This window comes from Macaca thibetana, chromosome 20 (assembly GCF_024542745.1).
Source record: "Macaca thibetana thibetana isolate TM-01 chromosome 20, ASM2454274v1, whole genome shotgun sequence".
Taxonomy (NCBI): Eukaryota; Metazoa; Chordata; class Mammalia; order Primates; family Cercopithecidae; genus Macaca; species Macaca thibetana.
This window is the reverse complement of record NC_065597.1, coordinates 67,107,357-67,120,163: the sequence shown is the minus strand read 5'-3', so window position 1 is coordinate 67,120,163 and position 12,807 is coordinate 67,107,357. Positions and strand designations below refer to the sequence as shown.

At 47.6% G+C, this 12,807-nt stretch overlaps 2 protein-coding genes across 3 annotated transcripts in view; one reads left to right on the top strand and one right to left on the bottom strand.

Moving 5' to 3' along the window:
* The window catches only part of TMEM114 (transmembrane protein 114), a 996,508-nt gene that overhangs the window by 23,427 nt on the left and 960,274 nt on the right, over positions 1-12,807 (bottom strand). Inside the window, exons 4-5 of one of the 2 annotated variants that reach the window (XM_050774545.1) lie at positions 8,966-9,103; positions 6,078-6,587 (exon numbers count right to left, since the gene is read on the bottom strand). The exons of the other annotated variant lie outside the window; for it this stretch is intronic. Of the exons in view, the coding sequence (XP_050630502.1) occupies positions 6,355-6,587; positions 8,966-9,103 (371 nt within the window). The 3' untranslated portion in view covers positions 6,078-6,354. Of the gene's footprint in view, positions 1-6,077; positions 6,588-8,965; positions 9,104-12,807 lie in introns of those variants that run through there. 2 annotated transcript variants of the gene reach the window in all.
* Positions 1-12,807, top strand: part of PMM2 (phosphomannomutase 2) — a 278,683-nt gene that overhangs the window by 22,612 nt on the left and 243,264 nt on the right. The gene's annotated exons all lie outside the window — the stretch shown is intronic.

The window sequence follows — 12,807 nt, the reverse complement described above, 5'->3', positions numbered from 1 at the left end:
TGCCCCTGTCTGTCCAGCCCTAGGGAGATTCCCCTTCCCTTACCTACAGCACAGGCTTCGGCAACACTTATTGAGCTAATTAATCAAGGCAAAATTAGGAGGAAGAGTTGCTGGTCTCTCAAAAGACTAGACAGCACATTATATTCATTGTACAACACACTCTTCCCTGCTACCTTCTCCCTATCTGCTTTATAGAACTTCTTACCAGGAAGTATACCCCACATTCCACCAGCCATGTTTACTATGTGTCATACCCGTGCACTCATACACACACATGCACAGGCCCTGGAATGTCAGCTTCAAAAGGCAGGTTTTGAGTCACTTTTGTTCACTGTTAAATCCTTGGTGTTTCAAACAGCACTGGTACATCAGGCATCAAATAAGTCACTGTTGAATGAATGAGTCAATGAACATATGAATGAACATGAATGAATGAATAACTGTATGAACAAGTGAGTGAGCAAGTGATGAGTGAGGGAGTGAATGAGTGAGTGAATAAATGAATGAGTGAATAAATGAATTAGTAATGAGTGAGTGAGTGAATGAATGAGGAAGGAATTAGTGAGGGAATGAATGAATGAGTGAGGGAATGAGTGAGTGAATACTGAACGAGTGAAAGAGTAAATGAGTGAATGAATGAGTGAGGGAATGAGTGAATGAATGAGTGAATGAGTGAGTAAATGAGTGAGTGAGGGAAGGAGGGAATGAGTGAGTAAATGAGTGAGGGAGGGAGGGAATGAGTGAATGAGTGAATGAGTAAATGAGTGAGTGACTGAATGAGTGAATGAATAAGGGAATGAATGAGTGAGTGAGTGAATGAGTGAGTGAAGGAGTGAATGAGTGAGGGAGGGAGGGAATGAGTGAGTGAATGAGGGAGGGAATGAGTAAATGAGTGAGTGAGTGAATGAGTGAGTAAATAAGTGAGGGAGGGAGGGAGGGAATGAGTGAATAAGTGAGTGAGTGAATGAATGAGTGAGGGAATGAGTGAGTGAGTGAATGAATGAGTGAGTGAGGGATGAATTAGTGAAGGAGTGAATGAGTGAGTGAGGGAATGAGTGAGGGAATGGGTGAGTGAATGAGTGAGGGAGTGAATGAGTGAGTGAGGGAATGGGTGAGTGAATGAGTGAGGGAGTGAATGAGTGAGTGAATGAGTAAATGAGTGACTGAGTGAATAAGTGAGTGAGTGAATGAGTGAGTAAGGGAGAGAATTAGTGAGTGAATGACTGAGTGTATGAGTGAGTGAGGGAGTGAGGGAGAGAATGAGTGAATGAATGAGGGAGTGAATGAGTGAGGGAGTGAGTGAGTGAATGAGTGAGGGAGGGAGGGAGTGAGTCAGGGAATGAGTGAGTGAATGAGGGAGGGAATGAGTAAATGAGTGAGTGAGTGAATGAGTAAATGAGTGAGTGAGTGAGGGAGGGAGGGAGGGAGGGAGGGAATAAGTGAATGAGTGAATGAGTAAATGAGTGAGTGAGTGAATGAATGAATAAGGGAATGAATGAGTGAATGAGTGAGGGAGTGAATGAGTGAGGGAGTGAATGAGTGAGGGAGTGAGTGAGTGAGTGAGTGAATGAGTGAGGGAGTGAATGAGTAAATGAATGACTGAGTGAATAAGTAAGTGAATGAGTGAGTGAGCAAATGGATAATGATAGATGGGTGGATGGATGCACGGTTGGAGGAGTGAATGGATTAATGGGAAAATGTATGAATAAACGAACGAATAAGTGAGTGAATGAATGAAGCATGGGACAGGTATAAGCGAGTGAACTTATGAATGAACAAAGACTGAATGTGTGCATGAATATATAAATAAGTGAAGAAATGAGTGAGTAAATGAATGGACGGGTAGATGACGAGTGAATAAATGAGTGAGTGAATAAATGAATGGATCTTCAGTGCCAGATAGAGCACCCCCTCTGAGAGAAAGAGAGCGGCCAGTTGTTTGCCAGGGGTTCCAGCCAGGTCTGGACCTGAGGGGAGAAATCAGGGCTGAGCCTCCCCAGCAAAGGGACAGGCACCCTAGCCCCTCTTCCTCCTCCTTTTTACCTTCTCATGAATATAAATCCCCTCCTCTAACCCCGTGGTTAGTCCAGCACACCTGGATCCGACCACACCTCCACCTGCTCCGAGTTCTTTCTCCTCTCATCTGGCCCTGGGAGGCCCCTCCCTGGACTTCCTGCATCCACTCCCACCCCTGCAGGCCGGTCCATTCACACAACAGACTTAAGGGTCTTACAGCAATGGTTCTCACCTCCCCTGCACAGCAGAATCACCTGGAGAACTTTGTGAACATAACAGTGCCCAGGTCTGCCCTCGAGTGTCTGATTGCATTTGGCTCCATTAGGGCCCAAGTGTTAGCAACTGGTTGTTTTTTTAAATAAGACCCCCACGTGATGCTAATATAAAGCCAGGTTTGAGAACCACTGTCTCAAAGGCACATCGCTCTCAAGATAGAGTCCAAGTGGAACAGAAAAATAGAAGAGGAGAGGACAAGACAGGATGGAGCAGAACAGATCAGAACAAAATGGATCAGAATAGAACAGAACCAATCCAAATGGATTAGAATAGAGCAGGACAGATCAAAACAGAATGGATCGAGCCGGGCACGGTGGCTCACATCTGTAATCCCAGCACTTTGGGAGGCCGAGGTAGGTGGATCATGAGCTCAGGAGATTGAGACCATCCTGGCTAACATGGTGAAACCCCGTCTCTACTAAAAATACAAAAAATTAGCCAGGCGTGGTGCATGGTGGTGCGCACCTGTAGTCCCAGCTGCTCGGAGGGCTGAGGCAGGAGAATCACTTGAACCTGGGAGGTGGAGGTTGCAGTGAGCCGAGATTGCGCCACTGCACCCCAGCCTGGGTGACAGAGCTAGACTCAGTGTCAAAAAAAAAAAAAAAAAAAAAGGATCAGAATAGAACAGAACAGATCAGAATGGATCAGGATAGAACAGAACAGAACAGAACAGCATCCCAACCCCACTTAATCATCAGCGCCTCCTTACCACAGGCCATGGGCACCGCCCACTGCCTTCTCCCTTCCTGCCTCTACCTTCACCTCCTGTTTCTTTCCCTCAAACACAGAAGCTTCCTCCCACCTCAGGGCCTCTGCGTGTGCTGTCACCTGCCTGGTCTACAGTTTCACTAACTGCAGGTAGGTTCTTCATGCGGGTCTCAGTACAATGCCACCTCCTCCAAGAGGCCCTTTCTAATTGTCCTCCCTGCAGTTGCATTTCTCCCAGACACCTTTCATCCCATCACCCTGTTTTTTCTGTTTTGTTTTGTTTTTTGTTGTTTTTTGTTTTTTGTTTTTTTTGAGACAGAGTCTTACTCTGTCGCCCAGGCTGGAGTGAGTGCAGTGGTGCAATCTTGGCTCACTGTAACCTCCGCTTCCTGGGTTCAAGTGATTCTCCCGCCTCAGCCTCCCGAGTAGCTGGGATTACAGGCGCGTGCTACCACACCCGGCAATTTATTTTTTATTTTTTATTTTTTTTTATTTTTAGTAGAGACGGGGTTTCACCATGTTGGCCAGGCTAGTTTCGAACTCCTGACCTCAGGTGACCTGCCTGCCTTGGCCTCCCAAAGTGCTGGGATCACAGGTGTGAGCCATGGCACCCAGCCTCATCGCCCTGTTTTGTTTTCTTCATAACACTAATCACTGTCTGAATCTCTCAGATAGATTATTGGTTCATATGTTTATCGTCTGTTCCCATGTGAGCTAGGAAGGGTGGAGATCTTCTTGGCCACCCCCATTCATGTGTCGCCAGGCCCTGGAACAGTCTCTGACACATAGTTGGTATCTGGCAGGCATTTATGGAATGCATGAATGGATGGGGGAATGAATGAGATTCTTTGAGGTTGTCAGATCCTGGAGTGCACATGTTTTGGTTTGTTATTGTTCATTGTTGCTGGCTTAGCAGAGTGTCTCAGCATGTCCCGAGGTGGACATGTGGGACCAGATGTCCTGAGCATCGTAGAACATTGAGAAGCATCCCTGGCCTCTTCCCACTGGAGATGCCAGTAATACTACTCCCCACACGCACTAAGAACAACCAAAACTGTCTCCAAACATTGCCAAATGTCAGGTGGGGGAGAGAATCGCCCCAGCTGAGGACCCTGGCGCTGCAGTATTTAATCCAGCACCTGGGCGCTAGGAGTGCTGAACACGTGTTTTTTGAATTTGGGAATCAAATCTTGCCTCTGGAGCAGTTCCATAATATGACCAGCAGATGGAAGCAGAGACCGCCCTTTCTGTAGCATGGTTGCCCTCACTTTGCAAAAAGTTTCTCAGCCTAGCAACTGATTTTCCAATAGCGCTTATTTAGCCCCATGGGGCCATGTGAGCAAGCCACTCATTTGCGCCTTTCCAGATGAGACAAGGATGTCACAGCAACGTCCTGAACCCAGGAGCAGACAGCCAGTAAAGAAGTGCAGGCGTTGGTGGGACTCCAGGGAGGACCATCTTGGGATCAGGCAGTTCTGAATTTTACTCCCAGTTGCATCCCTTTCTCTCCTTAACCCCTTAGTCCAGCTATGTTAACCTGCTGGTGCCTCAGTTTCCTCATCTGTACCCTGCTTTGCTTATCTCCTAGTCCTCATCCCGGGCTACATATTTCATATACCTCTCTCTCCTCAACCATGTGGCACCCCAGACAGCAAGGGCTGCGTCTGGAGGAGTCACTGCCCCCTAGTTGCTGGTGTGTACCGGCCTTCCTTTGGGTGTTTGTTGAATGACTGACTGACCGACTGGCACTGAGAAAAGCACAGGTGCATAGAAAGTACTCAATGGGTGTCAGCTATGATGATGACAATGCTGATGTCATGGTGATGATGATGTCATGATGAAGATGATGATGTCATATTGTTGGTAATGGTGTTGTCATATTTTAATCCACATCAGTATTCCCCAAACCGTCAGCACCTCCCAGAGTTTCCCAAGCCAAAGGCTCCCTGGGCCCTTCCCTACATCTCATGACTTGGAATCTTACAGGAACAGAATCTCAGCCATGGTTTTGGGTTAGAATAGCCTGGAGAGCTCTTAAAAAACACTGATGGCTGGACACCATCCCTAGAGAATATCAGATCAAGGATGTAGCCAGAGCAGCAGGATTTTGGGAATCACCCAGGTGATTCTAAGAGCAGCAAGGTGACAACCCTTCTCTGTCACTTAACAAACACCCCACCTCAGCATTTATGCAAAGTGTGGCTCTGGGCCAGAAGCCTCAGTGTCGCCTGGAAGCTAGTTAGAAATGTGAGTTCCTGCTGGGCGCAGTGGCTCACGCCTGTAATCCCAACAGTTTGGGAGGCTGAGGTGGGCGGATCACAAGGTCAGAAAAATCGAGACCATCCTGGCTAACACGGTGAAACCCCGTCTCTACTAAAAATACAAAAAATTAGCCGGACGTGGTGGCAGGCGCCTGTAGTCCCAGCTACTCCAGGAGGCTGAGGCAGGAGAATGGCATGAACCCGGGAGGCGGAGCTTGCAGTGAGCCGAGATTGTGCCGCTGCACTCCAGCCTGGGTGACAGAGCAAGACTCCATCTCAAAAACAAAAAAAAAAAAAAAAGAAAGAAAGAAATGTGAGTTCCTGGGCTTCACCCAGTCCTCCTGGCTCAGACACCCTGGGGGTGGCATCAGCCCGTGAGTACCAACAATCCCATAGAGTCTCGGGCACGCTAAATGGGAGCAGCACTGTCCCAGAGGACCTGGAGGTGGCGCCCATTCCCAGGGGCAGAACACCAGGATGAAAGGAGGATTGGATTTTTCTGGGGAAGGACGGAAAAGGTATGATTAGTCTTGAAGAGCGCTCTATCAATTGGCCAGCCTCTTGGGAGTCTTGCAGCTTCATATTGCAGACCTAACCCGACCCTGCAGAAAGCCAATGTCATGCCAGAGTTATTTTAGAGCAAAAGGAACTCCAGGCCAAAGCTCCCCAGAGAGAGCTCAATGCACTACAGGGCCCAGGAGGTAGGGCACCCTCTCCCTTTCTCAGGTCCACCAAGGAGCTGATCCAAGGGACATGGGTGAGAAGGAAATGAAGTCGGAGGGGGCGCAAGGACTTTGCAATCTGTAAAACTCTGTGTGTGATTAAAGCATCGTTTTTATTTCTTGTAAAGAGGTTTGGCACTCCCTCAGGCTCCTCCAGGCCACACGGACACACACGGACACACACGGACATGAGCACACAGGCACTAGGATAACAGCCAGGCCCCGAGCTTAGTCCGTGGGGACTTGTGGGGGACGGGGGGGTGTCTGGCCTCCCCAAGTGGCCTTTGAGGAAAAGGAGGCCGCAGCCCATGAAGCTCCATGAAGCTCCGGGACCAAACCCCTTCCTCCCCTTCATGACCCAGCGCCCAGGCTCATATGGCCTGGTCCTGCCTCCGTCTCAGGCTGAGCTCACGGGCTGCTGCCAGGAAGGCCCCCCCAGTGAGCAGCTCCGCGATGAAGCTGATCCAACCCAGGGCCAGGGACCAGCCGAAGTGGATGTCCACCTGGTCCAGGAGGGCCTTCTCCTCCAGGAGACACAGCGCCTCCCGGAAGGCGGCAGCTGAATATGCTATGTAGACGCTGATCCCAGCGAGGGTCACCATGGCTGCAGGGAGGGCAAAGGGAGAGCAGATCAACCCCCACCCCGCCCCAGCACTCCCCTCCTCCTCCTCGCCCTGCCCAGCCACGCTGCCCGATGTCCAGCGTCCTCGTTCCTTCCTGCCGCAGGACCTTTGCGCCTGCTGGTCTCCCCACTAGATGCACTCACCCCTGCTTCTCTGCCTGTCACGGACAACTCCTACCCTCCCCGCACATCGCAGCTCAGGCTTCAATTCCTGGACTTGCCTGAGCAGTGATTCCACAGCACATACAGCTGCCCATCACTGCCCAGGTCACAATTGCAACTTTGCATTCGTTTGTGTCTTTTTTTTTTTTTTTTTTTTTTTTGAGACAGAGTCTTGCTCTGTCGCCCAGTGCGGTGGTGCAGTGGTGCAATCTCAGCTTGCTGCGCTGCAACCTCTGCCTCACAGGTTCAAGCTATTCTCCTGTCTCAGCCTCCTGAGTAGCTGGGACTACAGGTGCTGCCACCACGCCTGGCTAATTTTTGTATTTTCAGTAGGGACAGGGTTTCATGATATTGGCCAGGCTGGTCTCAAACTCCTGACCTCAAGTGATCTGCCTGTCTCAGCCTCCCAAAGTGCTGGGATTGCAGTAGTGTTTGTGTAATTATTTAACTAACATCTGTCTCCCATGAGTTTCCAGAGGGCAGACATGCTCGTGTTGGTTTTGCTCATTTTCAATTCCCCAGCACCTAGAATGGTGCCTGGCCCATGGTGGTTTTCCACAGATATTAGATTTGAGCCACATGGTCCAGTACAATAGCTACTGGCCAGTTACACATGGCTATTTAAATTTAATTAATTTAAATAAAGTTAACAGCTCAGTCCCCCATCAGCACTCGCTGCCCTGGCCTGGTTTGCAGCTCCCGATGCTCGGCATGGACTAGGGAACTTCTCCACCATCACAGAAACTTCTACCAGGCAGTGCTGGTTTTGAGAATTTGTCATTGGGTGAACTATGAATGGTAGTATTAATAATAATAGTGAGTGGTTAGAGGAAATGAGAGCTTTGCAATATTTTCACCTCCAGACATCCCTTTTGCTTTTTTCCCTCTGTGGATTCCAAGGGTGCATGTCATCACTGCTTTTTTTTCTTTTTTTAAGGAACATTTCAAATACACAGGGATACAGGGAGCCTTAAGGCAGCCAGCCATGTGCCAGGTCCCACTTTTTTTTTTTTTTTTTTTTTTGAGATGGAGTCTCGCTGTCACCCAGGCTGGAGTGCAGTGGCATGATCTCGGCTCACTGCAAACTCCATCTCCCAGGTTGACACCATTATCCTGCCTCAGCCTCCCGAGTAGCTGGGACTACAGGCACCCACCACCATACCCAGCTAATTTTTTATATTTTTAGTAGAGACGGGGTTTCACCGTGTTAGCCAGGATGGTTTCGATCTCCTGACCTCATGATCCACCCACCTCGGCCACCCAAAGTGCTGGGATTACAGGCGTGAGCCACCATGCCCGGCCAAGGTCCCATTTTTCAAAACCTCTGGTCCACTGAACCAACCAATGGTGCGAACCTAGCCAATGTCTGTCCACCTGTTGTTTTGTTTCATCTTGTTTTCGTGTGTGCTGCTATTTACTTGACAAGTAGAAATTGTATGTATTTATGGTGCACGGCACAAGGGTTTGATACGCATGTGCACACTGTGGAATGGCTCAGTCAAGCTATTCAACACAGGCACGGCCTCACATACTTAGCGTTTCTTTTGTGTGTGGTGAGAACTAAAATCTACTCTCAGCGATTTTCAAGAACACAATAGGCTGTTGTTAACGTGATGTGACCGTGATGCCCAGTAGATCACTGGACTTCCTCCTTTCGAACTGAAATTGTGTGCTCTTTGACCAACATCTCCCCCCGCTCCCCTGCCCCACCAGCCCGTTCCATTCTCTGCTTCTGTGAATTTGACTCTTCCGGATTCTACATAGAAAGGAGACCATGAGGTGTTTGTCTTTCTGAGCCTGGTCCTGCCCGTTTTTCAGTCAATCAAAGCAGCATCGATCAGAACGGCTGATCAGCAGGGGAGCTTGACGGTGGCTGGAACGAGGGTCTCTTGCCAGCTCACAGCCCTAAAGCTTGAAGCCATCAAGAGTTCGGGCAAAGGTAATATACGCGGCTTCTTTGGTGAAACAATAAAAGCGATCCTTGGAAGCTGCTCCCTCTGCACTGCTCCTGTCTTGGAACCAGAGACGAAGTGATTCTGGACTGGAAACCACTCATCTCTTCCAGCTGATATCCCAGAAGGGGAAAATGAACCCCACGAGGTCCTGGGATCCCCCTCCTTTGCTGAGGGTTCATACACAGTAGCCACCGCCCAACCCCCAGACCACAAGCCAGAGCGCCAGGCAGGGTGGGCACCTACCTCCAAAGAGGAAGAGAGTTCCAGTGAGCAGAAGGAGGAGGTAGGCTCGGAGGAGGAAGCTCAGAAACCCTGTCATCCCCCCAAAAACCATCAGGATCAGGCTGAGCGGCAGCAGAATCACAAACGTCCCATGCATGGCTTAGAAGAGATAGAGAGGATACCAGGCAGAGGAGAGTTACTAACATCCTTCATTCAATCAACAAACACTTTCCAAGCACCTACTAGAGCTGGGAAAAATCCACACTGTGACTGCCCCTGTGACTATTACTTCTACTGTTTCTCATGATGATGACGACCATGGCAACAGTGGTTGAGGCACATCGTGTGCAAGGCTGTGTGCTTTGTTGTTGTTTTTGTTGTTGTTTGTTATTGTTTGTTTTGTTTTTGAGACAGGGTCTTGCTCTGTCACCCAGGCTGGAGTACAATGGCATGACCATGGCTCACTGCAGCCTCAACCTCCTGGGCTTAAGGGAACCTTTCACCTCAGCTGCCCGAGTAGCTGGGACTGCACGTGTGCACCACCACACCCGGCTAATTTTTTGATTTTTGGTAAAGATGAGGTCTTGATATGTCGCCCAGACTGGTCTCAAACTCCTGGGCTCAAGCGATCCTCCTACCTTGGACTCCCAAAGTGCTGGCATGACAGGTGTGAGCCACTGTGCCTGGCCAGAGCTGGTTTCTAACAAGAGGGGAGCCACAGTGCAGATGCTCACACACATCATTAATTATTCATTACAAGAGCTGGGTGTAGGGAGTACTTGGGATTGGGGGATGGCTGGCAGTGGTTTGTGCTTGGCTCTGCCTCCACAGCCATGGGACCTTAAGAGATCTAAAAGCCACTGTGGTCTTTAGCATGGCATTTGGGGACAGTACTTGCTGATCATTTAGAAGTTATCCTTCTCCCAAGGATAAGGATCCTTCACTGACCAGAGTGCCCGCCGGGTTCTCTACTAGAACATATTTGTCGCCACAAGGAGGAGCCTCGTGCAAGCTTTTTGGGTTGGGTTTTGTTTTGTTTAAAGTTTTTGCCAGCACCTTGATTGCATCATGCCAGCTCTTTGGATGGGATGGGGGAGCAGGGACTCTGTGGATGAAGGGCTTTGAGCATTGAGAGAACTAAAGGGGACACTGTTATTCTCAGGGCATGAAGACCACATGATGTGTGGGATAACCAAAGTGAAGGGGGAGATGCTGCCCCTGGATTGCAAAGCCGAACGGATCCACCTGGAGAACAGTCCTGCATTGAATGTATTTCTCTTGCCTCCTCTTTAATAAGATCTGGGACCAACTCTAGAGAACTCCCAAGCCCAAACGGTCAAAGACAAATATTAATATAATCTATAAAATCAGCAAGTAGAAAAGAATGAATGACATGAAAGTCAAGACCCATGGTGGGGGCTGAATGGAGGAAGAGCAAGAGGAAAGGAGGAAGTCTAAGGTTTCAGGGTCTATACCTCTGCCACTACTTTGGCTCTGAGCTTCCCAGCAGCGAAAGAAAAAAGGGAAACAAGTGCAAAGTTATATTTTTTATCCATCTTTCATTTACCAAATGTGTACTGGGTGTTTATTATGAGCTGGATGCCAAGCATCTTTAAATCCTTTTGGCAATAGGATAGGTATGAAAATAAATACTTTCTTCTCATCCTTCAGTATGAAAATAAATACTTTCTTCTCATCCTTTAGTACAGGCTAAGCATCGTTTGTTCCGGGAAGTCTTTCCTTACTCTGTATTCACCACTGTCCATCCAGTCAAGTGCCCTTCCTCTGTGCCCCCTCAGTACCCCATAGGGACAGGCATTTATTACCTAGTATTGAGGGCATCTGAGTCACTTTTATGTCTCACCTGACAGGACATGAGTTCCTTGGCAAGGAGGATCTTATTTGATCTTATTTCCTTGTGCACAATTGTGTCCCTGAGTTTCTAGCAGAGGTTCTGTTCTGGGACATGGTAAGTGCTGAAGAGATGCGTGTTGACCAATGTATTGAATGAATGAGTGAGTGAATGAGTGAATTTTGAGCTAGACAGTGTGGCTCTCAGGCAGGAAAAATATGGCAGTTTCTAGGCAATAAGAAAAAAACTGAGGAAGCCTAAGAGATGACCTCATGGCGATGAAAAATATAGACTTCAGAGCCAGATTATTTGCATTCGAATTCAGGCTGACTGTAGGGTCCTAGGCATGTCATGTAATTACTCAGAACCTCCATTTCCACTTCTTATGAAATGGAGGTAAAAGTATACGGCTCACAGAATTATCATGAGAATACTACTTGTAAAGACCATAGGGCAACATGGGGTGATGTAGTAAGATGTGTAGTCTTGTGTCCCATAGAGCAGGCACTAAATAAATCATAACTCTACCAATAATAAAGATGATGAGAATAATAATTTGGTCTGTGACCTCCACTGTGACCAAATCATTTTGTCTTCAGTCCCTCAAGTGGCACTAACTTTGGTGAGTCAAGAAAACAAGACTGAACTTCCTCCCAGGGCTGTCCTGGGATGAAATGTGATTACAGGGGATGAGACCTATGGTCTTTCTTCCTTTCTTTCTTTCTTTTTCAGGGAAAAATCTTGGGCAGGGAAGTACCACATTTCATGCAAAAACCTAGTCCTTTAAAATCCATCCCCCGCACACCATCGTCTCAGACTGTGGCCAAGAAAGGAAATAATTTCTCATTCAGAAATTAATGAGGTTTCCCAGAGCTGATGCAGCCGGGGCGGCCCCATGTGAGTTCCGCAGTCATGCTGCAAGCTGCCTTGATGTCCACATTCAATTAAATGTCTGGGTAAGAACAAGTTACCCAGGAAAGACTTGTAAAATCTCCTGCTGAAATTTGGTTTAGCTTTCTTTGTGTGTGTGCCCTATTCTTCGCTATGTTTTTTTCCCCAGGATTGTGGTTTTAGAACATAATATTGATTCCAAGTTCTGCTCTACTTGCAAATGTTCCCATCGCTAGCCACATCTCTGAACGCGCCTGGGGAAGATATTCCCCTTTGGAATGTGAATATGATAAAAATAATCATCATCACCAATTTTGTGGGGGCTGGGTTATTTGGGACATGGTGGATATGTAGTTTCAGAGTGAGGGGTTACAGTCAAAAGACCACTGAATAAGAGTCTGTGCCATACAAGCTGTGTGACTTTGGACAAATGACTGGACCACTCTAAGCCTCATCGGCAAAACAAGAGTAAAAATACTTGCCCACTGATCTCCTACAACTTATTAAAGCCAGCAAACATATTAAGAGTGTCTGCTGTGAGTCTAGCTCCACACTGAGCACTGAAGACAAATAAGTCACAGATAGTTCCTCTCTTACAGGCACGTTGATGGGAGTACCTGTATGATTGACCATCCAAACCACACTTTTGAGAATCAAACAATCATCAACGGTATTAAATTATCTACCATGACCATAGGTGTCTACAGGGACCAGGCAGGATAAACCAGGACAACTAGTCACCCCACTTCTCCGTTTATTGTTTCAGTAAGCACTGATGCAACACCTGCCACCTATGCTCACCAGGGTTTCAATGTCAGCACTATCACTTCTAGCTGAGGGGCTGTAGGCAAGTTACTTTATAACTTTCAAGCCTCAGTTTTCTCATCAACTAAATGGGAATACTAAGAGTATGCACTTCACACGATTGTGTACTGAGGATGAGATAAAATGGACAAACTTCTTAGAATAGTACTTGTCACATCATAAACCTAATAAAAGTGTTAATTGTTATTCTCAGCTTGATATTGGGCTATCTAAATGAAATAACGTGCGTGAAATCTTTTTTTTTTTTTTTTTTTTTTTTTTTTTTTTTTTTTTTTTTTGAGACGGAGTCTCGCTC